The sequence below is a fragment of the Staurois parvus genome, unplaced genomic scaffold (genome assembly GCF_062004578.1).
Source record: "Staurois parvus isolate SC_StPar_1 unplaced genomic scaffold, SC_StPar_1.0 ptg000011l, whole genome shotgun sequence".
Lineage (NCBI taxonomy): Eukaryota > Metazoa > Chordata > Amphibia > Anura > Ranidae > Staurois > Staurois parvus.
Window position 1 is genome coordinate 26,353,622 of NW_028317807.1, and position 26,086 is coordinate 26,379,707.

At 42.8% G+C, this 26,086-nt stretch overlaps 1 protein-coding gene across 2 annotated transcripts in view; it reads left to right on the forward strand.

Moving 5' to 3' along the window:
* The first annotated feature begins 3,004 nt into the window (after positions 1 to 3,004).
* The window catches only part of ADPRH (ADP-ribosylarginine hydrolase), a 58,700-nt gene continuing 35,618 nt past the window's right edge, over positions 3,005 to 26,086 (forward strand). Inside the window, exon 1 of one of the 2 annotated variants that reach the window (XM_089671815.1) lies at positions 3,005 to 3,181. In XM_089671815.1, the coding sequence (XP_089527941.1) occupies positions 3,143 to 3,181 (39 nt within the window). In that variant the 5' untranslated portion in view covers positions 3,005 to 3,142. Of the gene's footprint in view, positions 3,182 to 25,443; positions 25,547 to 26,086 lie in introns of those variants that run through there. The other variant, XM_089671825.1, reaches the window with a different exon arrangement.

A 26,086-nucleotide genomic window follows, 5' to 3' on the forward strand; every position in this document is an offset into this window, starting at 1 on the left:
TGGTTTTGTATAGGGTATGCTAAGTGGGATAGATATCTGTGCCGTGGAGAAGCCCCCCCGAATTGAATCAATCTTGCTTTTGAAATGATTTGCAATCTCGTGAGCAGTGAGTAAGCTACTGGGTGGGAGTGGAGAAACTAGAGAGTTAAAAGTAGAGAAGAGACGATGAGGACTGGATGGCAAGGTATTAATAAAAGCGACAAAGTAGACTTGTTTGGCAGCATGGAGGGAGGAATTGTATTTTAAGAAGGCAGATTTATATAGTGTGAATGCTTGCTGATATTTGGTTTTACGCCAAAATAGCTCCAGTGCACAGCTATGTCTCTAAGACTTTTGGTGTCCTCAGTCTGCCAAGGTTGTAATGGGCAGGGTCTTATACTTCATGTAGTTAGAGGAGCAAGTGTGGATAAAAGTGAATTGTTTTAGCCAGATCAGGGCAGGACAGGGGAGAGATTCTGTCATTGAGGTGGTCAGTTGCACAGTAAAAAAGAGAAAGATTAAAGTGGAAAAGGTTTCAGAGGGTAGTTGTTTGCTGCTTGGAGGGATAAGTGGTTGAAGACAAAGACACTGTGAATGTGATGAGATTGTGATCAGAGAGAGGAAAGGGGTGTTGGTGAGGTTGTAGAGTGCAAAGATGGGAGAAAACAAGGTCTAGGGTATTCCCATTAGAGTGGAGGATTGTGTCCATTGTATTAGGTCAAAAGATGAGGTTAGGTTGAAAAGTTGGGATGTAGCTGGGCTGTTAACATTAATTGGGATGTTGAAATCACTAAGAACAATAGTATTTTAGAGCAGAGAAGGTAGGGTAGCCAGGCATAGAAGCCATTAAGAAAGCACAACAATGGTCCAGGAGATCAATAGATCGCTGTAATCCTCAGAGAAATGGAAGAAAACAAACACAGTGAAGCTCGAAAGAAAAGAAGCATAGAGAGGGAGGGGTAAGAAGAACTTGAAAGGTGCTCAGTGGAGATAGAAGCAAACCAACTCCACCTCCTTTCTGACCACTGGGTCTGGGCGAGTGAGTCCAGTGGAGGCCTCCATGGGAGAGTGCTGAAGAAGAAATAGCATCTGATGCTTGTAGCCAGGTTTCTGTAATTGAAAGTAGGTTAAGGGAGTGGGAGACAAAAAGGTCATGGACAGAGGAGAGCTTGTTAGAGCGGGAATTCCAGAGTGCATATGGAAAAAAAGAGATGGTGGTTCTTAGGAGCAGGGGGGATCAAGATTACACTGGGGGGATTCTGGCTATTGCTGGAGGAAGGAGGGTGCCTGGTGTGGGGGTGAGATACTGGAGGACCAGGATTCGGGGAGATATCCCCAGAAGTAAGGAGGGTAAGGAAAGCAAGATAGGAGTGGGATGTATATGAGTGCACATGCCTTCCTGTCCTGCTGTTTGGGTCAGCAGGTGGGTCAAGTATTAGTAGGGGGTGATGAGAGCAGTAGTAGGGAGATGGTAGAAGCGAGGGTGATATGTACAAGCTTTTGGGTGGAGAAGAGGGGTTAAGAAATGAAATTTTGAGAACAGAGGACACTGATGTGAGAAAGAATGGCACAGGGGGGCATATTAAAAGATATATGGAGTGGGAATCCGACTTCTAAGAGATGCTTTCCAAGGTGTTTTGCTTGCAGTCAGTCCAGCGTGAAGTACAGTTCTTTGTTGTAGCTTCTAACTGCTTTCGTTAAACTGCTATGTTTCACTGCTGCAGAAAAGGTGCCCCATCTCTGACTGCCCCCATAAACTGATGTAAATTTATAGAGAGAAGATCAAATGAGGAATCCCTCCCTGACCCAATTAGGAACTGATAAGGAACACATGAATTAGGGGGGGAGGGGGAATCGGTCAAAGCCTTAAATACAGTGCATTAGCCTGCCCTGGATTGCATGATACAGAACTACTGTTGCAGAGGACCGATAGCTGGGGCGCTGGGGGGAAAGTGGAGAGACTTTTTAAAATGTTCTCACACGTGACATAGTCGGTGTGTCAGAAAAGAGCCAGTCTTATGTCTTAAGCTGGCCATACACATATAGATTTTCGGACAAGAACATTCGTAAGAAAAGTCATATGAAAATTCTTTGCACATTCGATGAATGGGTGAATGTCGTTCGAAAATTGTCTTTTGCTTCTAACATTTAACTAATGTAATTTCTAAATGATAACCGCATACAATGGCCAAAAATTAGTTTGATGAAGAAAAGTTTTCCTTCCTGTCCCTTCGAATTTTCCCGTCACTGCTGTCGAAAATGAACATCGATTTGACCCCACTAACAATTAAAAATCAAACGAATATTCTTGAAAAGAAAATTTGCAAACAAAAATCTATAAATGTGTATGACTAGCTTTGTCTGTCCACCCCGAACCACTGACACCCCAGAATGACCCCCACCTACCTTCAACCATTGACAACTCAGACCGACACCCCAGAATGACCCCCACCTACCTCCAACCACTGACACCCACCTACCTTCAACCCGACACCCCAGAATGACCCCCACCTACCTTCAACCCCTGACACCTCAGACTGACCCCCACCTACCTCCAACCACTGACATCTCAGATTGACACCCACCTACCCTCACCACTGACACCCATCTACCCCTGACTCCCCAGACTGACACCCACCTACTCCCAACCACTGACACTCCAGAATAACCCCCACCTACCTCAAACCACTGACACCCGACACCCACCTACAACTGACAATCCAGGCTCCCCCCCTTCCCAACCACTGATACTCTACATCGGCTCCCCCAACTAATGACACCCAAGGTTAACACCCCATCCACACAGCTCTCCTTCAGCAGGAAGGGGATCAGATGACACATCCCTCCCTCTCCGTGAGATAACCGCTGGAACACACCCAGCACCACTCCTCGGCTCCCGTGTGACTACATGTGCCCGCGGAAGTAGAGTTAATCGTCAGCCTTGCACTTTCGGTTCCTTCCCTCATGTCCAGTTGTTGAATGTAGTCAGCGCATGCCCAGAAATCTCAGGCAACTGCAGACTATAGGATACAGAGTGTATGGGGCGTCCTATCAGTCATCATTTCCGGGTCCCTAGTTTAGCCGGGCTGTGGGCGCTCCCCGGTACGGTCACTAGATGGCGCTGGTGATGCTGACAGATTGTGTGTCCAGTACATGGAAGTAGATGGTGCAGAGGAGAGCGATCCCGGGACTCCTGTGTGTGGTGAGCGCTGCTCGTGTGTATGTCCTCTACAGCCGGGGAGACACATGGCGGGGGAGGGGCTACATCACTTCTGCTTGTCATGTGTGATCAGAACACGCCATGTACTGTCAGCACAGCGCGGCCTGTGGAGTCTCCTTCACCGAATGTGTGTCCGGGCGGAGCACAGAGTGCGGGGTTATGGAGGGCAGAGCGCCCAGTACAGCGGCTTCCTGTATGTCTTATCACAGCACTTCTCCTGGACTCTAGACACAGCCTGTGCCGGGTGGTCTGCTGTGTACACAGGCTCCTCAGAGCAGTGCAGTCATGGACACACCCTCTTCATATATCCATGGCAACGTTACATTTAGGCCTCATCCACACAGGTGTAGTACAGGGCATGGCAGAGTGAGGGCAGTGTGTGACCGCACAGCTGTTCTGTTCATCCCTGGGCAGGCAGTCCCATCTATGTCAGTTGTCTTCTCCCAGTATGACATCCATGTGGGGCCCTGAACACAGACAGTGTGCCTACATACACAGCCACATGGATGGCAGATTGCTGTCAATAGGACTGCCTGTCCAGAACAGAACACTTGTGCATTCCTATGCAGGCAATCATGGCCCTCGCTCTGCTGTACACCCCAATGGATGAGGTCCTGGGGCTCACTCACACTTGTGTATTCCTATGCAGGCAATCACGAGACTCACTCTGCTGTACACTGTAGTACACCCCAATGGATGAGGTCCTGGGGCTCACTCACATACGTACATTCCTATGCAGGCAATTATGGCCCTCGCTCTGCTGTACACTGTAGTACACCCCAATGGATGACGTCCTGGGGCTCGCTCACACTTGTGCATTCCTATGCAGGCAATCATGGCCCTCGCTCTGCTGTACACTGTAGCACACCCCAATGGATGAGGTCCTGGGGCTCACTCAAACTTGTGTATTTTCTGCATTGGCACTCCGTTCACCTCTAGGTGGTTTGTATCACAGGCAGAGTCGCCGCCATTTTGCCCGCAATCCCAAAATGCTTTAAGCGGTCTAATGTCTTGTGACTGTTCCTTTAGCCTATAGGAATGACATCAATGTACTTTCTTGCGCTTCTGGCATATGGGCAACGATGCTTTACGCTAGGTTCACATCTGTGCGGGTGGTGCCGCTGCGGATCCGCCCGGAAATTTGTGCAGCCGCACCACCCGCACAGAGAAATGTGGACCCGCGGGCGGGTGCCATTATTTCTAATGGAACGCCCCCCGCACTGGAAAACGCAACTGTACTGGGAACCGAGGTTCCCGTGCGGGTTGCGTTTTCAGAAGAAGTGCAGGGACTTCTTCCCTACGTGTCACGGGCATGGAAGTCCATTCAAATGAATGGGCTCTCGTGCCCATGCAAAACAGGGTCCGCATGGCCACATATACAGTGGGGCAAAAAAGTATTTAGTCAGCCACCAATTGTGCAAGTTCTCCCACTTAAAAAGATGAGAGGCCTGTAATTGGCATCATAGGTAGACCTCAACTATGAAAGACAAAATGAGAAAAAAAATCCAGACAATCACATTGGCTGATTTGGAAAGAATTTATTTGCAAATTATGGTGGAAAATAAGTATTTGGTCACCTACAAACAAGATTTCTAGCTCTCACAGACCTTTACCTTCTTCTTTAAGAGGCTCCTCTGTCCTGCACTCATTACCTGTATCAATGGCACCTGTTTGAACTTGTTAGTATAAAAGACACCTGTCCACAACCTCAAACAGTCACACTCCAAACTCCACTATGGTGAAGACGAAAGAGCTGTCGAAGGACACCAGAAACAAAATTGTAGACCTGCACCAGGCTGGGAAGACTGAATCTGCAATAGGCAAGCAGCTTGGTGTGAACAAATCAACTGTGGGAGCAATAATTAGAAAATGGAAGACATACAAGACCACTGATAATCTCCCTCGATCTGGGGCTCCACGCAAGATCTCACCCCGTGGGGTCAAAATGATCACAAGAACGGTGAGCAAAAATCCCAGGACCACACGGGGGACCTAGTGAAACACCTGCAGAGAGCTGGGACCAACGTAACAAAGGCTACCATCAGTAACACACTACGCCGCCAGGGACTCAGATCCTGCAGTGCCAGACGTGTCCCCCTGCTTAAGCCATTACATGTCCGGGCCCGTCTGAAGTTTGCTAGAGAGCATTTGGATGATCCAGAAGAGGATTGGGAGAATGTCATATAGTCAGATAAAATCAAAATAGAACTGTTTGGTAGAAATACAACTCGTCGTGTTTGGAGGAGAGAGAATGCTGAGTTGCATCCAAAGAACACCATACCTACTGTGAAGCATGGGGGTGGCAACATTATGCTTTGGGGCTGTTTCTCCACAAAGGGACCAGGACGACTGATCCATGTACAGGACAGAATGAATGGGGCCATGTATCGTGAGATTTTGAGGGCAAACCTCCTTCCATCAGCAAGGGCATTGAAGATGAAACGTGGCTGGGTCTTCCAACATGACAATGATCCCAAACATACTGCCCGGACAACAAAGGAGTGGCTTCATAAGAAGCATTTCAAGGTCCTGGAGTGGCCTAGCCAGTCTCCAGATCTCAACCCCATAGAAAACCTTTGGAGGGAGTTGAAAGTCCGTGTTGCCCAGCGACAGCCCCAAAACATCACTGCTCTAGAGGAGATCTGCATGGAGGAATGGGCCAACATACCAGCAACAGTGTGTGCCAACCTTGTGAAGACGTACAGGAAACGTTTGACCTCTGTCATTGCCAACAAAGGATATATAACAAAGTATTGAGATTAACTTTTGATATTGACCAAATACTTATTTTCCACCATAATTTGCAAATAAATTCTTTCCAAATCAGCCAATGTGATTGTCTGGATTTTTTTTCTCATTTTGTCTCACATAGTTGAGGTCTACCTATGATGACAATTACAGGCCTCTCTCATCTTTGTAAGTGGGAGAACTTGCACGATTGGTGGCTGACTAAATACTTTTTTGCCCCACTGTATGTGAACCGGGGGTTATTGTAAAAATTCCCAAAGAAACAAAGGATCCAAGGCCAACACATTTCATAGGCATTACATACATGTTTTTGTAATAAAGGATAACCATTGTTGATTGTCATATAAAAGTGTTGTTATAGTGACACAAGATAACACCCAAATCTATTCAGGTGACATTTGTAAGTAATTAGTGCAATCCATATGAAATTATAATATTCAAGTGATAATTCCAAGATAAAGTGGCACACAGTGATTCCCTATACAGGGAATAAAAACGCCTTAATAGGTGATATTATAGCTAATGTCCACAGCAACCAGTGATTTCACATATAAATGGCACACATAATTCTTCTAAGACATGCTCCTGTGTTGGTGCAGGTGGTGAGAGATATCCTAAATGGCAGGGGTAGTCACCCCGAGGAATTCACGAGAGACAAGTGAAGTAACGCGTAGGTACACGAGAGCGCAGTTTCCGGTGCGCGGTGACGCACTTCCGGCGTGCGACGCCATCTTGGTATACCCAGGAAGTCACATACATATGCAGTATACCCACACATAGGTGAGGAGGGAGAACTGCGGATTATGTGAGTGTCTTTCCTTTGTTCACAATAAAGGAGCTATATCTGCATTTAATACTACACTTAGAGGGTCTCTCTTTTTTGGCTCACTGGGCGGGTGAGCCACTGTTCCCTAGAGGCATCTGGGCTGTTTATGGGCAATAGGAGCCCCTGAAGGAGACCTACTGGAGGAAGAAGGCTGCTGATCCATATGATTTAAGGATCCAGGGTGATCCTGCAAGTGTGTTGGCCCCTTGGGGTCACAGGGAGGAGGTGAGGAGGCAATCTAGCCACAAACAGAAGAAACGTTTTTGGCACAATCACGGAATGGTTGAATACCATTGCACATTGCATGATTACATTCTTCACAGTTTGGACTTTTTTATGATCAGTTTGAAGAGTGGACACTTTTTTTTGCACTTTTAGCACTATATGTTTAGCCCCATGCTTGTTAAGGGGCTTTTTTTGATAGATGGTCAAAAATTTAGTGTATTTGCACGTTTGTCTTTAAGTGAAAGGCACTTTTTGAGTATTGTGTTTATTTAGTGTGTGAGCACGATTTGGAGCGAGGGGCACAGATATTCATTTTACGTCTGACACTATATATATATTTTGCTATTGGAGTGAGAGCCACATTGTATGATTTTTATTTCTCTTATTTTTTTGAGTGAACAGTCATGTTTTATTTATTGATTTGTTATGAGCGCTACACTATTATTTTACATATAAGATTAACACTGTTTTTGGTATCAGTTTTTGAGTGTTGGCGGCTTTTGGTTAGGTATACTTCCGTTTAGAGCGCAGGAGGACTTTTGACCTTTCGCATTTTAGATATTGCCCTTCAAATCTGAGGTGGCTAGAGTGGAGTTTCAATGAATGTCAATGAGCGGCGTGAGTTGCAAACAAATGGTCATATTGTAAAAACTATCAGGACTATGGCTTAGCCGTGGACATTTTTAGTGGCAACAGGGATAGCTGAACATTTTGATATAAGATTTGTGTAGGTGGGCTTGAAAATGAGGGAGTGATGGCAGTTTAGACATCATGTCCTGATTTTTCTGCTCACACTTTAGCTTTTGTCAGCTCCCACTCTAGTTTTGAACATTCCGCCATTCATTCCTAATGGGACCAATTTCACCACAAAAACAATATTTTGTGAACCATTCGGCGAAACGTTCCACAAAGTAATAGCGCACCAATCGGGAACAATCCGCACGTTTCAGTATATTACTGTCTATGTAGTGTAAAAACTGTGGGAGGAGTTAGGGTGGTAAATTTGGCTATAATAATAATATATATGTGAGATAACAGTAAGTGGTCTTGCCATGCAAGAACACCTAATAAAAAAGCCGTCTTTATGTGAGCAAAGTTCATCTTTAACCACCTCCCGTCCAGCCGTTGCATATAAACGGCCGGACGGTGGCAGTGCAGGGTCGGGTGGCCGTTCATAAACGGCCTACCCGCACCCTGCTTGTGCACGCTCCCTCGGAGCGCGCAGCACCGCGATCCGGTGCCCGCTGTGTCCTCCGGACACAGTGAAACACCGATCGTCAGACGGGACCTCTGTACGAGGTCACGATCATGTGATCACTGATTGGCCAATCAGTGATCACATGCAAAGTAGTAAGCAAGATGTCACTTGTGACATCATTGCTTACTACGTGTCAAATCTGTGAATGATCACAGAGGTCACATGGTACAAGGCTATTCACAACAGCCTTGTACCATGTGACAAGCTGTGACCAATCACATCTCACTCAGTACTTCTCAATGAGTGCAAGAATACACACAGAGAGAAAGAGAAATGATTGCTTTTACATCCTATATGGGTGTAAAAGCAATCAGTGTAAAAAAAAAAAAAAAAAAAAAATCTTCATCACCCCCCACAAGTAGTACAGTGTCACCATGGTGACACTGTACTGCTAGGGTGACAGTATGTAAAAAAAAATATAAAAAAATAAAATAAAAATGTAAAAAAAAATATTTAAAAATTATAATTTTTGGTTATAAACTAATTTGGATTTTTTTTTTTACTAAAAAGATAACGGAATACATTTTGGCAAAGATTTATGATGAAATATTATTTATTTGCAAAATATTATTAAAAAAAACGCTTTTTTTCAAACTTTTTGGACATTTTCATTTACATAGCAAAAAAAATAAAAATCCCAGCGGTGAATAAATACCACCAAAATAAAGCTTTATCTGTCTCAAAAAAATGGTAAAAAATTCATTTGGGTACAGTGTTGTATGACTGCGCAATTGTCATTCAAAGTGTGATAGCGCTGAAAGCTGAAAATTGCCCTGGTCAGGAAGGGGGTGAAAGTGTCCGGACTGGAAGTGGTTAAAATTCAAAAGGGAGGCGGATCTTGGCAAATGCTCTGTAGCATTCATGGATGTTAGGACATTGTAAGGATTGTGTATTTCAGCATTAACTGTAGAGTGAAGTATCAGGAAACTAGCTTGCTTTATTGATCGTTTCCTGCTGGTAAGTACTCTATATAATACTTACTGTAAATAGCCCGGCCACCAGGTAACTTTAAGACTGTGTCACCCTTTTTTAAATGTATACATGAGTGAATATGAGAGGTGTGGAGCATTGGCAGAAAAGAGTGGTGATGTAACTCGTATGTGTGAAGGTGTAGGTGAAGTTTTAGGGCTCATGTACACTGCAGCTGATAAACTCACGTTCAGGAGCTATTCATTTTTTTTTTCAGCAGCCCCTGAACTCTCCCTAATGTTTTCCTATGTGTCCATGTACACATTGTCATTTACAGGCAGTTTACAGTCGGTTTTAACGCAGAAAACCTGCGTTCAGCAGTAGATTTTATCAGCGTTTCAAATGCAAAGCACTTGTAAACGTGGCTAACTGCGTTTTTAGGCGTTTGCGGTTGAAACGTTTTTTTAACTCTTCCATTTCCAGATGCTGGCCAGAGCCTTTTTTCATCATGAAAAATGCATGAAAGCGTTTTCCTGGTACTCAAATGGACCTGGTACACTATACTTTGAGGTTTTGCATGAAAAAAAATATGTTAGACACTGCTGCAATAATTTCTGCACAGAAATGAGCTGGAACACATCCAAACACCACAAAAAAAAAAGACAGCTAATCTCAACAAATACTGCTGTCTGTTTCTGCTCTCTCTATTTCTCTCAAAATGTCTGAAATAGTTAATTTTTTACATTTTTTCAGTGCTTTCTGGGCATTTTGGAAGGTCTTCTGAGGTTATCTTAAACGCTTCTAAACGCAAATACTTATAAATGTGGTATAAAAACATGGCTAAACAGATGTTTTTTGACCTAAGTTTTCCAGCAGTCAGTTTCCATCGTTCAGAAATGTCCCATGTACATGGGGCCAAAGTAGTATTAAACCCCAAACCAAAAATGTAATATATTGCAGCTTACCAATCATTAGATGTGGTGACTGTATTAGTTTTTTTTTCCTTTGTTTTCACCTGGTCATCTGGCCAATAACACACCATCTGTATTAGAGTTCCTCCACTCTGGCTGAATGAGCACAGGAGGCACAGCAGACTGTAGCATTGTCACTCTGGAGACACAAACATGGAGTTAGGCTTTAAAGCAGTATTAAACCCAAAAGCGAGCATTTATTATATTGCAGCTTAGCATTTCTTGGATGTGACCGCTGCATTTGTTTCCTGTTTTAGGCTTGCTTTCTTCTATTTTCATCCGGTAATTCAGCCAGCAAGTCTCCTGTTTTTGACAGCAAAAACTCTAAATATCAGCTCTTATTTATTCATGGCAAACCCTCATCCCAAAAGGTAAAAATAATTTGCTGTAACTGATTATAAAGTGTGATCTGGAGTTTGGCTTCAATTCGTTAGTGTATCTAAATCTGCTAGTACATTTAACACTCCTCTCCCCACCAGATTGACAATGTTGTTGTCTGCTGTGCCTCCTGTCCTCATTCCTCTACAGTGCTGTCTCATTAATACAGGAGGTGTGTTGCTGCCCAGGTAACCAGGTGAAAAAAGAAAAAAATACTAATGCAGCCACCACCTCTAATGATAGGCAAGCTGCAATATATCACATTTTTGGTTTTAATGCCATTTTTAACTCATCCATACTACCTAAAACTCTTCTAAATAGCCTTGCATATGTAACATTCAAGAAAGCAAACAAAGTCTGCAAGTAAAAAGTGCTAATCTGTGCAGTAAAGTGCAATAAAGGGAATTAATAATAATGTCTGTAACTGCATATATCAAAATGATAACTATTATTCAACCAGCATATTTCATTCATAAAAATATCCTTAAGTAGATTATGTGCAAAATCGCCAAATGCAGAGTGTGAATGTGTGAATATTCACATATGGGTTCCACCACCTTGGATGGATGTACACTCACCAGAAGGTATACAATATATGGCGTATATCATATCATGTCACATCTGGAGGTGATCAGCAGCTGAGGGGTTAATCTTGCTGTATCATCCAGGTGTAGATGGAAGGGGAATCCCTTGTCCTAGGGAAATAGCTCAACCACAGGAGCCAAGAGTACTAATATAGTGTAGTATTTTATTATTACATTAAAATGTAATTTCCATATATTCCACGTGGAGTAAAAAGTATACCGATACCAAAATGGCCACCGCTCCGTCCTTCAGCAGCAGCGGTGGCGTAACGTCAGCAATGTAGGCTCCACTCGGCGCGTTTCGTGCACATGCCCTTCTTCAGGGGTACGCCCATTGCCAATGTCATCTACGGGTCCCATTTAAATAGCCCGCAAGACGCGGACAAGTAAATGACAGCGCCATTTTCTTGTAGACTATTTGATCCTGTGATATCGGCGGCCATCTTGCCAGAGTCCAGTCAAGGAGTATCGGTGGTCATTTTCCAGAAGATGTGCTTCTTAGCAACAACAAAATGAATGTCTCCAAAGCCAGCAAATTAATATTGATTTATAACTAAGCAGCTATAATCATTAGTAATTGTAATAAAACTACTAGGAATATAAAAGGACAACGGAATAGTTATGAATCAAAAAGATAAATTATCGGTTTAAGTCTATTGTAAAGTTATATTCTGAATTATGATTAATATAATCAATTATGCATGAATAGCTGCAAGGTTACAAATATAAAGTGGAGATACATTCTATATCGAAGGTTTTAGTCACAATTCCTTCTCCATTATTGATAAGTGTTAGGTCAAGGAAATGAATGCTATCCTGGCTGTATGTGTGTGTCAGCGTAATGTTTAAAGAATTGGTATTTAAAGTATTAATGAAATTATTTAAAGAACTTTCTTCACACTGCCAGAAAAATAAAATATCAGTGTACCTACAATAAAATTTAAGTTCAGGCCAATCTCTTGCACAAATCAAATCTTCTTCCCAGCATGCCATAAAAAGATTTGCCAAACTTGGGGAAAATTTTGCACCCATTGCGACACCTCTAGTTTGTAGAAAAAATTGTTGGTTGTACCAAAAATAGTTATGCATCATAGTAAAATATAAAAGGTTCAAAATAAACATTTTCTGGGCATCATCGTATTTATAAGCTTATTGTAAACAATAATTTACAGCTTCCATTCCATCTGTATGTCTAATATTGCTATAAAGAGAGGCCACGTCTGCCGTGACTAGAAAAGTATCAGGAGTTGTAACAATGTCCCTAATATCAAGTAAAACCTGTTGAGTGTCTTTCAAATATGAAGGAGTGTTCCGTACTAGAGGTTGCAAGAATACTTCTATGTATTCCCCTGTTCTAGAGAGAAGGGAATCTATGCCACTGATAATTGGGCGTCCTGGAGGGTGTATTGGATCCTTATGGATCTTTGGTAACCAGTAAAAGGCAATCTTGGGGCTGATGGACATAAAAATTCTTTCTCTTTCTTTGTAATTATTCAGTTTGTGTACCCGAATCTTATAATTTTCTTTAAATCTTTTTTATAGATTAAAGTGGGGTTTTTTGGTAAGATCTGGTATGTGGTGTTATCCTTCAATATTTTACTAGCTTCCACCATATATTGGGATTTATCCATAATGACCACACCACCCCCTTTATCTGCAGGACGAATCACTAAATCTTTATTATTAAGCAGACTCAAAATCCCCCTAGAAACGGGCTCAGGCTGATAGATACGTTTCACTCTTAGGTTGTCTAGGTCTTTTAACCATATTTTTAACCACTTGAGCCCCAGAGGATTTACCCCCCTTAATGACCAGGCCTTTTTTTGCTGTTTGGCGCTGCACTAATTCAAATGATAATTGCGCGGTCATGCAATGCTGTACCCAAACGAACTTTACGTCCTTTTTTTCACACAAATAGAGCTTTCTTTTGGTGGTATTTGATCACCTGTTCGCTTTTTATTTTTTGCGCTATAAACAAAAAAAAACACGAAAATTTTGAAAAAAACCCAATATTTTCTACTTTCAGCTATAAAAAATATATCGTAAACTCAAAGTTAGTCATAAATTTAAGCCAAAATGTATTCTGCTACGTGTTTTTGGTGAAAAAAATCCCAATAAGTGTATATTGATTGCTTTGTGTGAAAGTTATAGCATCTACAAACTATGGTATAGATACTGTAATTTATGCCTTTTTTTGCTATACAGCGCTGCACTAATTCAAATGATAATTGCGCGGTCATGCAATGCTGTACCCAAGTGAAATTTACTTCATTTTTTTCACACAAATAGAGCTTTCTTTTGGCGGTATTTGATCACCTGTGCGCTTTTTATTTTTTGCGCTATAATCAAAAAAAATACGAAAATTTTGAAAAAACCAATATTTTCTACTTTCAGCTATAAAAAATATATCGTAAACTCAAAGTTAGTCATAAATTTAAGCCAAAATGTATTCTGCTACATGTTTTTGGTAAAAAAAAATCCCGTGCATTAGCGGGCAAACTGGCGCTATCTAGGAGGGGCGCTATCACTATCGGAAGTCACCAGTGACACTAATACAGTGATCAGTAAAAATCTGTTCACTGTAATCAATGACACTGGTGACAGGGCAGTGAAGGGGTTAACTGGGGGGGGGGGCAATCAAGGGGTTAAATGGGATTTCTGGTGCACTAGCGGGCAAACTGGCGCTATCTAGGAGGGACGCTAACACTATCGGAAGTCACCAGTGACACTAATACAGTGATCAGTAAAAATCTGTTCACTGTAATCAATGACACTGGTGACAGGGCAGTGAAGGGGTTAACTGGGGGGGGGGGAGGGGGGCGATCAAGGGGTTAAATGGGATTTCTGGTGCACTAACGGGCAAACTGGCGCTATCTGGGAGGGGCGCTAACACTATCGGAAGTCGCCAGCGACACTGATACAGTAATCAGTAAAAATCTGTTCACTGATCAATGACACTGGTGACAGGGCAGTGAAGGGGTCAACTCGGGGGGGGGGGATCAAGGGGTTAGACGGGATTATTGGTGTATTAGCGGGCAATCTGGCGCTATCTGGGAGGGGCGCTAACACTATCGGAAGTCGCCAGCGACACTGATACAGTGATCAGTAAAAATTGGTTCACTGATCAGTGACACTGGTGACAGGGCAGTGAAAGGTTTAACTGGGGGGGGCAATCAAGGGGTTAAACGGGATTACTGGTGTACTGGCGGGCAATCTGGCGCTATCTGGGAGGGGCGCTAACACTATCGGAAGTCGCCAGCGACACTGATACAGTGATCAGTAAAAATTGGTTCACTGATCAGTGACACTGGTGACAGGGCAGTGAAGGGGTTAACTGGGTGGGGGAGGCGATCAAGGGGTTAGACGGGACTACTGGTGTATTAGCGGGCAAACTGGCGCTATCTGGGAGGGGCGCTAACTATCGGAAGTCGCCAGCGACACTGATCAGTAAAAATCGCTTCACTGATCAGTGACACTGGTGACAGGGCAGTGAAGGGGTTAACTGGGGGGGGGGAGGGGGGCGATCAAGGGGTTAAATGGGATTTCTGGTGCACTAACGGGCAAACTGGCGCTATCTGGGAGGGGCGCTAACACTATCGGAAGTCGCCAGCGACACTGATACAGTAATCAGTAAAAATCTGTTCACTGATCAATGACACTGGTGACAGGGCAGTGAAGGGGTCAACTCGGGGGGGGGGGGGATCAAGGGGTTAGACGGGATTATTGGTGTATTAGCGGGCAATCTGGCGCTATCTGGGAGGGGCGCTAACACTATCGGAAGTCGCCAGCGACACTGATACAGTGATCAGTAAAAATTGGTTCACTGATCAGTGACACTGGTGACAGGGCAGTGAAGGGGTTAACTGGGTGGGGGAGGCGATCAAGGGGTTAGACGGGACTACTGGTGTATTAGCGGGCAAACTGGCGCTATCTGGGAGGGGCGCTAACTATCGGAAGTCGCCAGCGACACTGATCAGTAAAAATCGCTTCACTGATCAGTGACACTGGTGACAGGGCAGTGAAGGGGTTAACTGGGGGGGGGGGTGTGGCGATCAGGGGGTTAAATGTGACCTAGAGTGTTCTAACTGTCAGTGTGTAGTGTTTTACTCACTGTTTGGATGTCGTCTTCTCTGTCTGGAACGGAATGTGTCCAGGCAGAGAAGAATGACATCATATCCTGCCCTGTGTAAATGTCAACACAGGACAGGATAGGACAGGGACCGATCATGTGATTTCAGCTAGAAATCACTGGCTGAAATCTAATGATTGATCCCTCCTGGATCCAATCGTGTCACCCGCGGGTCGGCGGGAGCGCGCATGCCCCCTACCCGCGAATGTGTCGGGAGCGCGGAGCACGTTTTAAAACGTGCTTTTGCGCTCCACTGCCGCCCTGCACACGTATATACACAGTGGCAGGGCGGCAAGCGGTTAAAGGAGGTAATATGGGGGTTATTACCTGCAGGGGAGTTAAATATTTTTAGGATTGGAATGTATGTTTTTTGTGAATCGAAGTAGAATTTCTTACAATAGGGTTCTGTAAAAAGTATTTTTTGAGGGAGACATTACGTACAAACCTATGGATATCTACATATGCCTGGAACTTGTTAAGTTTAGTTTGAGGCGCAAACTTCAGGCCCTTATTAAGTAAGTTAGTTTCTTGTGGGGTAAGTATTGTCTTACTGAGATTAAAAATTCCATTATCAGTTAAACTCGTCGTCTTTTGGGGTCTATTGACCCTCTTCCCTCCTCAGGTACGTCTTCTTGATGAAAATGTCTTTTTTTGTACAGATGATTGTGGCCTGATCCTAAAAAAATGTTTGTTCTGAGAATAATCAATGTATTGTTGAGATGCTCTAGATTCATAGGGGTAGCTATTCTTAGGTGGATAATGCTGATAAGGTCGCCTATTATTATAATAATTGTTACAGTATTGCGGAGGTTCTGTGGAGTAAGACTGATGGTTCTATATCCTCCTTGATTTACATACGGAGATCCATATTGTGAATTAGGGGTGAACCGCTTATTAAAACCATTTGGGCCCGTGTTAGGCATTCTAAAATTAGATTCACATGTGGGAAAGTGATCTTCCCTACCATAATGTGCCTGAGAGTGTGGAGGTATATGCCAAACATTATTTGGGTTTCTTATCTTGTTTCCCCTTGGGGTATTTCCATAGGGTCTCTCATTATGGGAATTATTATCTTATGTAGGGATAGAGCTCATATCTCTCATGCCTATTTCTGTATCCTGTAGATTTTGTAGAGGTTGGAATTTGTTATATGTAACCACTGAGTATTTGTCATCATCCATGGATGAAGAACTACTGAGGGTATCCCTCCTAGCGTTAAGACGCTGGGGGTAGTAGCCCCTGGAATCAGAACTAGACAATCACCTATGTGTGGGTTTAGAAGGACAGGGAATTGAACCGTTGTCCTCAAAATGAACCCCTTGAGATCTAGCTGTATCGGATTTATTGTCATTGGACGTTTGCCATTTAAAGACTTTTCCATCCTTATAGTCATTAACATCCCATACATATTTCTTCTTTTTCTTATATTTCTGTTCATTCTCAGTGGATTCTAAGATCTGTTGCAAACTGTCCGCTTCTGTTTTAAAGTCTTTATTCCCTAAAAGGGCATAAGGCCTTCTTTAGTTTTATTGAAACAAAATCTGCGCTAAAGAATATAATGTGTACAAAAAATGCGCATAAGTCTTTAGCCAATAGATCCAACCCGTTTCAGCTCTAGAAATGGTCCTCTTCGCGTTACTACCCCGCCAATCCAGTACGAACATGCAAGGCACATGTGGTGCACCCTACATATTCTAGGCTACATGGGCACCTTAAAGCTGAGTTCCATTCAGACTGTAAAAAAATAAGTCAGCAGCTACAAAAACTTTAGCTGCTGACTTTTAAATAACAGCCACTCACCTGTCCCACAATCCCCGCATCTCGTTTCACTGGCCATCCTGTGTTCCAGGCATCGGCATCTTCAGTGTGGGCACCCGGCTTTGCCAGATTGCGGCTTCACAGTGGGGTGCCCACTGTGCATGCGTGAGCAGTTCTGCGCTTCCTGAATGGCCCCATAGTCTTCTGGGTCGTGTCGCGTGTCCCAGAAGTCTGCTGAGAAGGAGGGTAGGAGGACAACTTCAGCTTCCAATCGCCTAGGCGATCGCAGCGGAAGTGGGAGAGGGTACCTGTTAATTTTGGGTACCCGCTCCCCAAAGGTGCAAATCCTTATTGGGAGCGAGGGCCAGTCTTTAGGGTGGAACTCCACTTTAACATATAGACTACATGTCTATTTGTACACGATATGAACGATCGTATCTCATACGTGACACCAGTTTGTTTGACAATAAAGTTGGTTATCTTCTTTCCTCTGAAACAGTTAATTTGGCAAGCTCTACACTTCTTACAAAGATGATATCCCTCCATATTAGCAAAAAATATTGGCCTAATGGGTGGATCTGGTACATTAGGTGCTACTATGTTCCTAAGATTGCCCGCACCCCTAACGATGAGAATAGGGTGATCTGGTAAAATGGGACCCAAAATTCGGTCACTCTTAAGAACAGACCAATGTTTCCAAATAATGTTTTTCACCACATAATGATGGTTAGAAAAGGTGGTGAAAAAAGCAAGGTTAAATCGATCGGGAAAGCCATGAACCAGATCTTTATCCTTGATAAGACTATTACGATCACAGCAACCCACTTCCCACATTAACCTATCCAAATACTCTGCCTTATACATGTTTGTTTAGGAGAACATATTGCCAGTATTAAGAAGGGCTATAACACCAAACACTATGCCTTGAAACATAACCATAACCCTGAGGGTACCACCTTCACAGCTATAGACAAGTATGTACTGGATTGGCTCAAGACTTATGCGCCTTTTGGTCTCAATGCAGAATGGAACATTCATTGTTTTATCAATAATAGCTGAATTCATTGTTTTAATATTTTCATATAGGTCCTAAATGTGCGGGATTCTTAGTCACAGGGAATTGCTATTATCAATATTCTAGTACCTTGATGGTTTAATATGGAGTAATGATAAGTGACATATCCATAATTATATGTTTTAATTTTAATTCCATTTTAATTTTATTTAATTTATAATTCATGTAGATTTTCCTTTTTTTTCCTCCTCTCTTTTTCTTCCCCACCCTTTCTTATCACCATTATTTGGTGATATTTACATTTATTTTTGTGGTTATTATCATTAGTTGATCTCTTGCCGCCTATATTTTCAACACTAGATGGCAATGGATTGTGTCCCTATTATTGAGTAAATGAATTGCTGGATCAGTCAGGAGGTGTATTGGTATCTCCTCCAATGAGAGCAATCCCCTGGGGCTTTGTGTCCTATATAAGGTGCGTGGTGGGATGTGTGTGCGGGCCCCTGATGACATCATATATAATGAAACGCGTAGGGAGGAGCCACGTACACATGCTACCACGCATGCGTGAATGGCCGGCGGATATTTTTGAAACCGGAAAGGAGTGATCTTCTTGTTTGTACACGCTTGATCTTATCTACTACCGTGCAATTGCACTTTTGTATCTGAGAATAAAGGTTTTAATAGGGATTCACACTATGAGGAGAATTTATTTCCTTTGCGTGTCTTTATACCACAAGTCCTATTTGGAGCGGCTAAAGGTATTCCAGATGGAGGTTTGCTATAGGAGAACCCTTCATTTTTCTATCTTGTGGGAGTCAGAGGAAGATTGCGTCTGCTAGTCCTTTGGTTGTTTTACAACAGATGCATAATTGACCACTCTTTACAGGGGGTAAATTTGTTCTGGTAAGCCTTGCATGCAAGTGGTTGGTGACACATCAGCTATCATTGGAAATTCTTCTGTCTCATCACAGCCTTTGGGAATCACTTTCTTCTGATTTCATGTTACTATTTTGGACTTTTTATTGTCACTATAGTGTATATAAACACTGCACTTTTTGTATACTGATTTTGTACATAATGTTTTTTTGGGTATTTGGTATTAAGCTAGAAAAATTTTTACACACTTTAACCACTTAGTGACTGCAGATAGCCGAATGATGACTGGATCACATGGTGCAAAATGACCATTCAATATGGTATGGCTCCCAAAAAAAGGTGCACTCCTTTGACGTGAAGTGTTTTAAACCTGTTCAAAATTAATGGGCTCAAATCACATCACACTGAATTGCAATGTGCATGGAATGTGCTGTGGTTCTTGTGCAATTCATATATGGGTTATAGTGTGAACTGGGGCTTAATGGAAGCAGACCCAGGAACCAAGAAACCTTAGTTTATACTCTTTAAACCTATCTATTTAACTGTTTTCCAACATGGTTAAATTCAAGGCATACCCTGAACGGTAACTGTCACAGTTTCATGTACTCTCAACTGAACCATCAAGCCATCAAATGGCTGGTGTCAAAACTGATCACGTGTAGCACCATGGCAACTGCAGATCAAGCAGAGGCCAAGATGGCAGCTTCCTTGGTTGTAAATGAAAGGAGGGTTTAGTTCTGCCTTAAATTCAAAACATTTAATAGATATACTATCTAATGGCACAGCTGAGCAACAAATACATTTGAGCTGGTTTGAAACCCATGGTTGTATCTAAAAACACGACCGTACTCCACTATACTTCATCGCCATTCATGACAGTACTCGCCAGATATCAAGTCACAGTACCAGAGCCCCCATGATTGTGGAAGCTACTGTCAACGCATTTTTCCCGCTTATTTAGACGCAGGCTTCCTGGGTCCATGTTGCTGAGTATTAAGTTACCTTCAGGCAAGGTTCACATCTGTGCGGATCCGCACCACCCTCACAGAGGAATGCGTAACCCGTGGGTGGGTGCCATTAGTTCTAATGGCATGCCGCCCGCACTGAAAAACGCAGCCGTACTTCTTCCCTGCGTGTCACAGGCACGGGAGTCCATTCAAATGAATGGGCTGTCATGCCCACGCAAAATGCGGCCTGCGTATGTGTGAACCTAGGGTCATTGTGTGGCTCTGAGTGAACTTGCAATCAGTATGCCATTATGTGAACATCACCTTATTAAGTCTATCCCACCTGGGTCCATGTTGCTGAGAGTGTGACACATCCAAATCATCAGCAGGACCGTCCTTACTATATATTGGACTCTAGGGCTATTTTATGCATGTGCTCTATTACAAAAGCCATTTACTTCACTGCCTGTGGGCTAAGCTAATTGCCATAATATATGTGTTGGCTTGATACTTTTATCAACAATCAGCTGTGTGTCAAGCACTTTTTTGCTTTATTATCACTATTTGGCTACATTATATCAGCTGTTTTGCATTCATGTGAGATAGATTTATACAGTGTTGCAAAGTAGTTGTGATCCTCAGTATTAGTCCTCATGCACACTGGACTTTTTTACAGCTGCTGTTTTTTGCTTTTGATGTTTTTTCTACAGCCAGTAAACTCCCCAGCATGTTATCCTATGTGTCCATGCACATGTAGACTGCAATCAACGTTTTTTGGCAGGGGCATTTTTTGGCTAAAAAATAACCCCTCTAACACTGAAAAAGGAAGCAAAACGCTGTAAATTGTGTCAAAATAGCGTTTTTGGACTTTGGTAAAAAAAAACCTCTAAAAAAACGCTAACGCAAAAAAAAGCGGCAAAATGCCGCTAAACACTAATACAAAAACACTACAAAGTGCTGAAAAACTCACGTTTTTAACGTGACTTTACACAGCTAAAGTTACCAGCATTATTAAAACGCCCCATGTGCATGGAGCCTCACAGTGGATATAAAAAAGTCTACATACCCCTGTTAAAATGTCTGGTTGCTGTGATGTAAAAAATGAGACAAAAATAAATCATTTCAGAACTTTTTTCCACGTTTAATGCGACCTATAAACTGTACAACTCAATTGAAAAACAAACTAAAATAATGTGGTTGCATAAGTGTGCACACCCTTAAACTAATACTTTGTTGTAGCACCTTTTGATTTTATTCCAGCACTCTTTTTGGGTATGAGTCCATCAACATGGCACATCTTGACTTGGCAATATTTGCCCACTCTTCCTCGCAAAAACCCTCCAAATTTGTCATATTGCGAGGGCATCTCCCATGCACAGCCCTCTTCAGATCACCCAACAGATTTTCGATTGGATTCAGGTCTGGGCCATTCCAACATTTTAATCTTCTTCTGGTGAAGCCATTCCTTTGTTGATTGGGGTTGTTGTCATGCTGAAAGATGAAGTTCCTCTTCATGTTCAACTGTCTATCAGAAGCCTGAAGTTTTTGTGCCAACATTGACTGGTATTTGGAACTGTTCATAATTCCCTCTACCTGAGGCACTGGCATTGAGGTCACAATATTTGTCAAGAAATGCTATTACTGAAGGCTGAAAAGACTGGCCGAATTCACTGACAGGTTTGGAAACAAGCCATGTCTTGTAGGCTAAAGAGTAAATGAGTCATCCACAGGTTAGTACTGACCTGAAACATTGAGTAAAATATTAACGTAAAAGTTGGAAAACATGTTCTCAATCTCCTATTATAGAGGTCTTGCATCCATATATTCATAAACACTTGATTTCCTGTAACAGATACAGTTTACAAGAAAAGCGAGTTGGCTGTCACTGTTTTCATGGTTGGAAGTGTTTAGGGCAGCCTTCATGTATGTCAAGGAGACAAGGTAGGTTTGATTTTACTCCAAACATAAGCCATATGTGGCCACAAGCACTTTGATGTTTTTATATGTTGTCTAATAACATCCAACGTAGACTTAAGCCCCAAATGGAAATTTAGTTTGCTAAACCTCCTATACTGTACATCCTAAGCCATTTCTCCCTTTTTTAATTACATAAAGTACTGTTTTTCACTCTTTTTAAATCCTTTTTTTTGCATCTCAGTGATGCTTACTTCTTTCAAGTGATTGTAAAGGAAAATTTGTTAAGTTTTCAAAATTAATAAACATGTTATACTTACCTGCTCTGTGTAATAGTTTTGTGTAGAGCAGCCTCAATCCTCCTCCTCAGCTCCCCACCGGTGCTCCATGGTCCTCGGCATCCCCTACCCCCCTTTCCCCGACACTTGTACATGCTCGCTCCCAAGCCGGCTCTTGTGTCCATAAGACACACATAGCATGGGTTCCCCGCTCCCTCCTTACTGGCTGAAGCCAATGGTTCCCACTGCTGTGTCTGAGTCAATGAAGAAGGTTTTTTACCTTAATGAATGGAATTCATTAGGGCTCATTCACACCATCTGCAGAGACCTGCGTTTTTTGCAGCAGAAAACCACAGGTCCCTGCAAGACACACAGGAAACAATGGTTTCCTATGTGTCTCATTCACACCAAAACGCAGGTGTGATGTCCGGTGCGGAATTATTTAGCATGTTTGCAGTTTTCCTCACAGCTGCACACTGGATTGCAGGCAAAACAGCATCGCTCTGCATGCCTCTCATGTGACAGGAAGTGGGAGGAAATGCAGAGCGGTGCTCTGTGTGTTTACAGCCTGCCTTCTCCCTCTTATGTTTGATGTTCAAGATGATGCTGTTTGGGTAGGTTTGCGATGCACTGAGCAGGGAACAGATCAGCGGGGGACAAAGATGGGGGGGGGGGGCACAGAAGCAGGTAACTAGGAGGCAGAGTTGCTGGTGACAGGTTGGCGGACTGTGAGGAGGGGCACAGGTTGGCAGACTGTGAGGAGGGGCACAGGTTGGCGGACTGTGAGGAGGGGCACAGGTTGGCGGACTGTGAGGAGGGGCACAGGTTGGCGGACTGTGAGGAGGGGCACAGGTTGGCGGACTGTGAGGAGGGCCACAGGTTGGCGGACTGTGAGGAGGGCCACAAGTCGCCATAAAACCCTTTTTGTTTTTAAAAGCCCCAGACATTCCATAAAGCACCGATTTAGTCCCTGGACAAGTAGTTTTTTTAAAAAATGCCCCCCCCCAAAAAAATTACCCCCCCAAGCCAGCATATATGCATGTACAATCGTAAAAGCACGTACTGGGGCGCCTACGCATGAAAACATTGATTGCGATACATGTTACATATCACTACACACGCTAGGATGAGAGCAATAATTCTAGCACCAGACCACCTCCGTACACTATACTGCTGACCTATAAGGGGCTCTAAATGTGTCACCTATAGAAAATATAGGGTACTGAAGTTCATCGCCATTTGACAAGTACACACAAATTTAAGGTTTGACATGTTGGTTATCTATTTACTCGTTGCAACCTCGTCTTTTATATTTTACAAAACAAATAGGGTAATCTATTGCTTTTTATGTGCCCTAAAATTAACTAGCTTGTATTTTTACTGAAATTTTGCAGTAATATCATGCGACATAAAAAATTGTAACTACCGCTATTTTATTCTCTAGGTTCTCTGATTTCAGAAAATGTATAATGTTTGGGGGTTTTATGTAATCTTCAGACCTAAAATAATTTTTTTAATCTTGTGCAAAAAATGCAAAAAGGGCTCTGTCAGCGCAAAAGGATAAAGGATAAGCCCAACACTCCTCTTTCCTGATGAGCAGCCAATCGGTGCTCATTACACTGCCAGGTCTCTCCCCTCCCTGCTAGTCCCTGAGTGCGGTGCTGGAGAGAAGGCAGGGAGGTGAAGAGTAGATTACCAGTGCAAGGTCAAAATGTTACACTTTCAAGTCGCCATAAAACCCCTTTTGTTTTTAAAACATTCCTAAAATCACCTCTTAAATACGGTTTTAGTTAAAATTTCTTTTTTTTTATCTGGACAAATAAATGATCATGAGGGACAAGTAGATTAGGCACCAATTTAGTCCCTGGACAAGTAGTTTTTTCAAAAATGTCCACATCCCTGGACAAATGCACCAAAGTAGCTTATGTACTTTTTTTTTTTTTTTTGGCACCTTTTCAATGCGTGTTTTTGTGCAACTAAATGTGGGACTGGTACCTGCATTTGGGGTGACATTAGGAAATAATGGCACCAGAAGCTCAGTATAGCGTTTTTTTTTTTGTATGTTTCCAAAAACGTTCTTGAAACGCTCAGGTGTGCATGTGGCCTAAATAGTATGTAGCTACATACAAATATTTTGCTTATTTGAAAGCTGTAAAACTAAAAACCATTTAAATAAGTCTGAGTTCACACATATGCGGTGCGGTATATCGCATGTGATTTGCACAGGAACCGCACCGCATTCCTGTGCAAATCACATGCAAATTGTGTGCAGTGCGATTGGAGCCATACATTTTGTATGGCTAAAATCGCACTGCATCCGCACCAAAAAAGGTGCAGGGACCCTTTTTTTGGTCCGCACTAGAATCGCATCGCATGGGTATTTACACACACTGCGTTTTGCTGACCAATTTCGGGGTGTTGTTAACATACACACCCGCAGCGATTCACATGAACAGAGTGCGATTCTGATGCGCTGCGGAATTCGCACAGAAAACTCTGCAAATTCTGCACCACATCAGTGTGAACCCAGGCTGAGGGCTGGTCCACACCAGAAATTGCAGATTTGCATGTGTCGCGATTTGATCACATTTCAAATCTGCTGAATCTCAGTGGACGGCACCAAAATTAGTGCATTGACTACTTTAAAAAAAAAAAAAAAAAACACATTGCAACCGGATTGCATAGTTCTACTGTACCATGTGATCCAGTGCAGGTACATGCAGTGTGTTTGCGACCTGCGTTTGAGGTGTCATTAGCTTAACATTGACACGTCTGCAGATCTCAACTGCAGTGTTTTGAACACAGTGTGGGAAATGCATACAGAGCGAGGGTTTCCTGCACCACGTTCTAGTGTGAACGGACACTGAAAGCTTCTAAGCCATCCTCACACCAGGAAAAGATACATTGTCTGGAGTTTCATTTCAAAGGACAAGTTCACCTTTCGTAACATGTAATGGGGTTCAGGGGCTGCTAACTTACCAGGGTGTGGGAAGCATTCGGGCAGCACAGTAGCCGCCCAAATGCTTCCACCTAACAAGTAAGCCCTGCTGCTTGCCCACAGCAGGGCTAAATGGAGACAAAAACTAGCTGCTTGGTGCCCAAAGCTGCATGTCCTGGGTGTCGAACGATACAAATCGCACATCCCTGCCCTACACTTATTCTCTATAGTTTATGGTCTTGTGCTAATAATGTAAAACTCTGAGCACCAAAAGTCACTTTTTCAGTATTGAAATAAATTATGATCAAGCAACAAAGAAAAAAGACAGCTGGCCTTAATCATACTTTTTGATATCTAATATACATGTGAACAGTGCTGAGACATGATGAGCTATCAGCGGATAGCAATGTTAAGGACAGCTAGCATGTGTCCCGTTGGTTCGGTGAGGGGGGAGAGGTCTTATTTTAGCAGTTATGTGAGACATACATGAGCGTGACTACACAAACTTAGAGGACACTAGGATTTCAAATGGATCCTCCCTGCCCAGGCCTGCAATGAAGAGGAGAGCGTTTACAGCTCTGGCAGCAATTGTGAGCTCTTCTGGCAAATTCTTGTTTGTGTGATTGGGTTTTACTGCACAGCTAATTTAGGATATCTACAGGAAACCTTCAGTTTGATTTTAAAAGTCTTAGTCTCCTTACCATTATACTTAAAAGGTTTAGCAATGCCACACAAAATAACAAAACTGATTAACCACATACCTTTAAACATATTCATTTAACAATTTTAGAAATTAGTTTTGTATGTGAAAAATAGACAGAACTATCGGTATATACAAATATGTTTGCTTACTGGAATGTAATAGATCATACACACTGTTACTAAACCATTGCGGCAGAGTTTCAATTTACACAAAACCATGAATATATCACGAGGTTCCATTTCTGGAATTTATATAGTGCCATCAGTTTACGTAGCATACTACATACTGTACATTCGTATCAATCCCTGCCCTTGGGGGGGCTTACGATCTAAGGTCCCTGTCCCATATACATATATACACATACTAGGGCCAATTTAGCCAACAGCCTATGTACCTACCAGCTTGTCTTTGAAATGTGGGAGGAAAC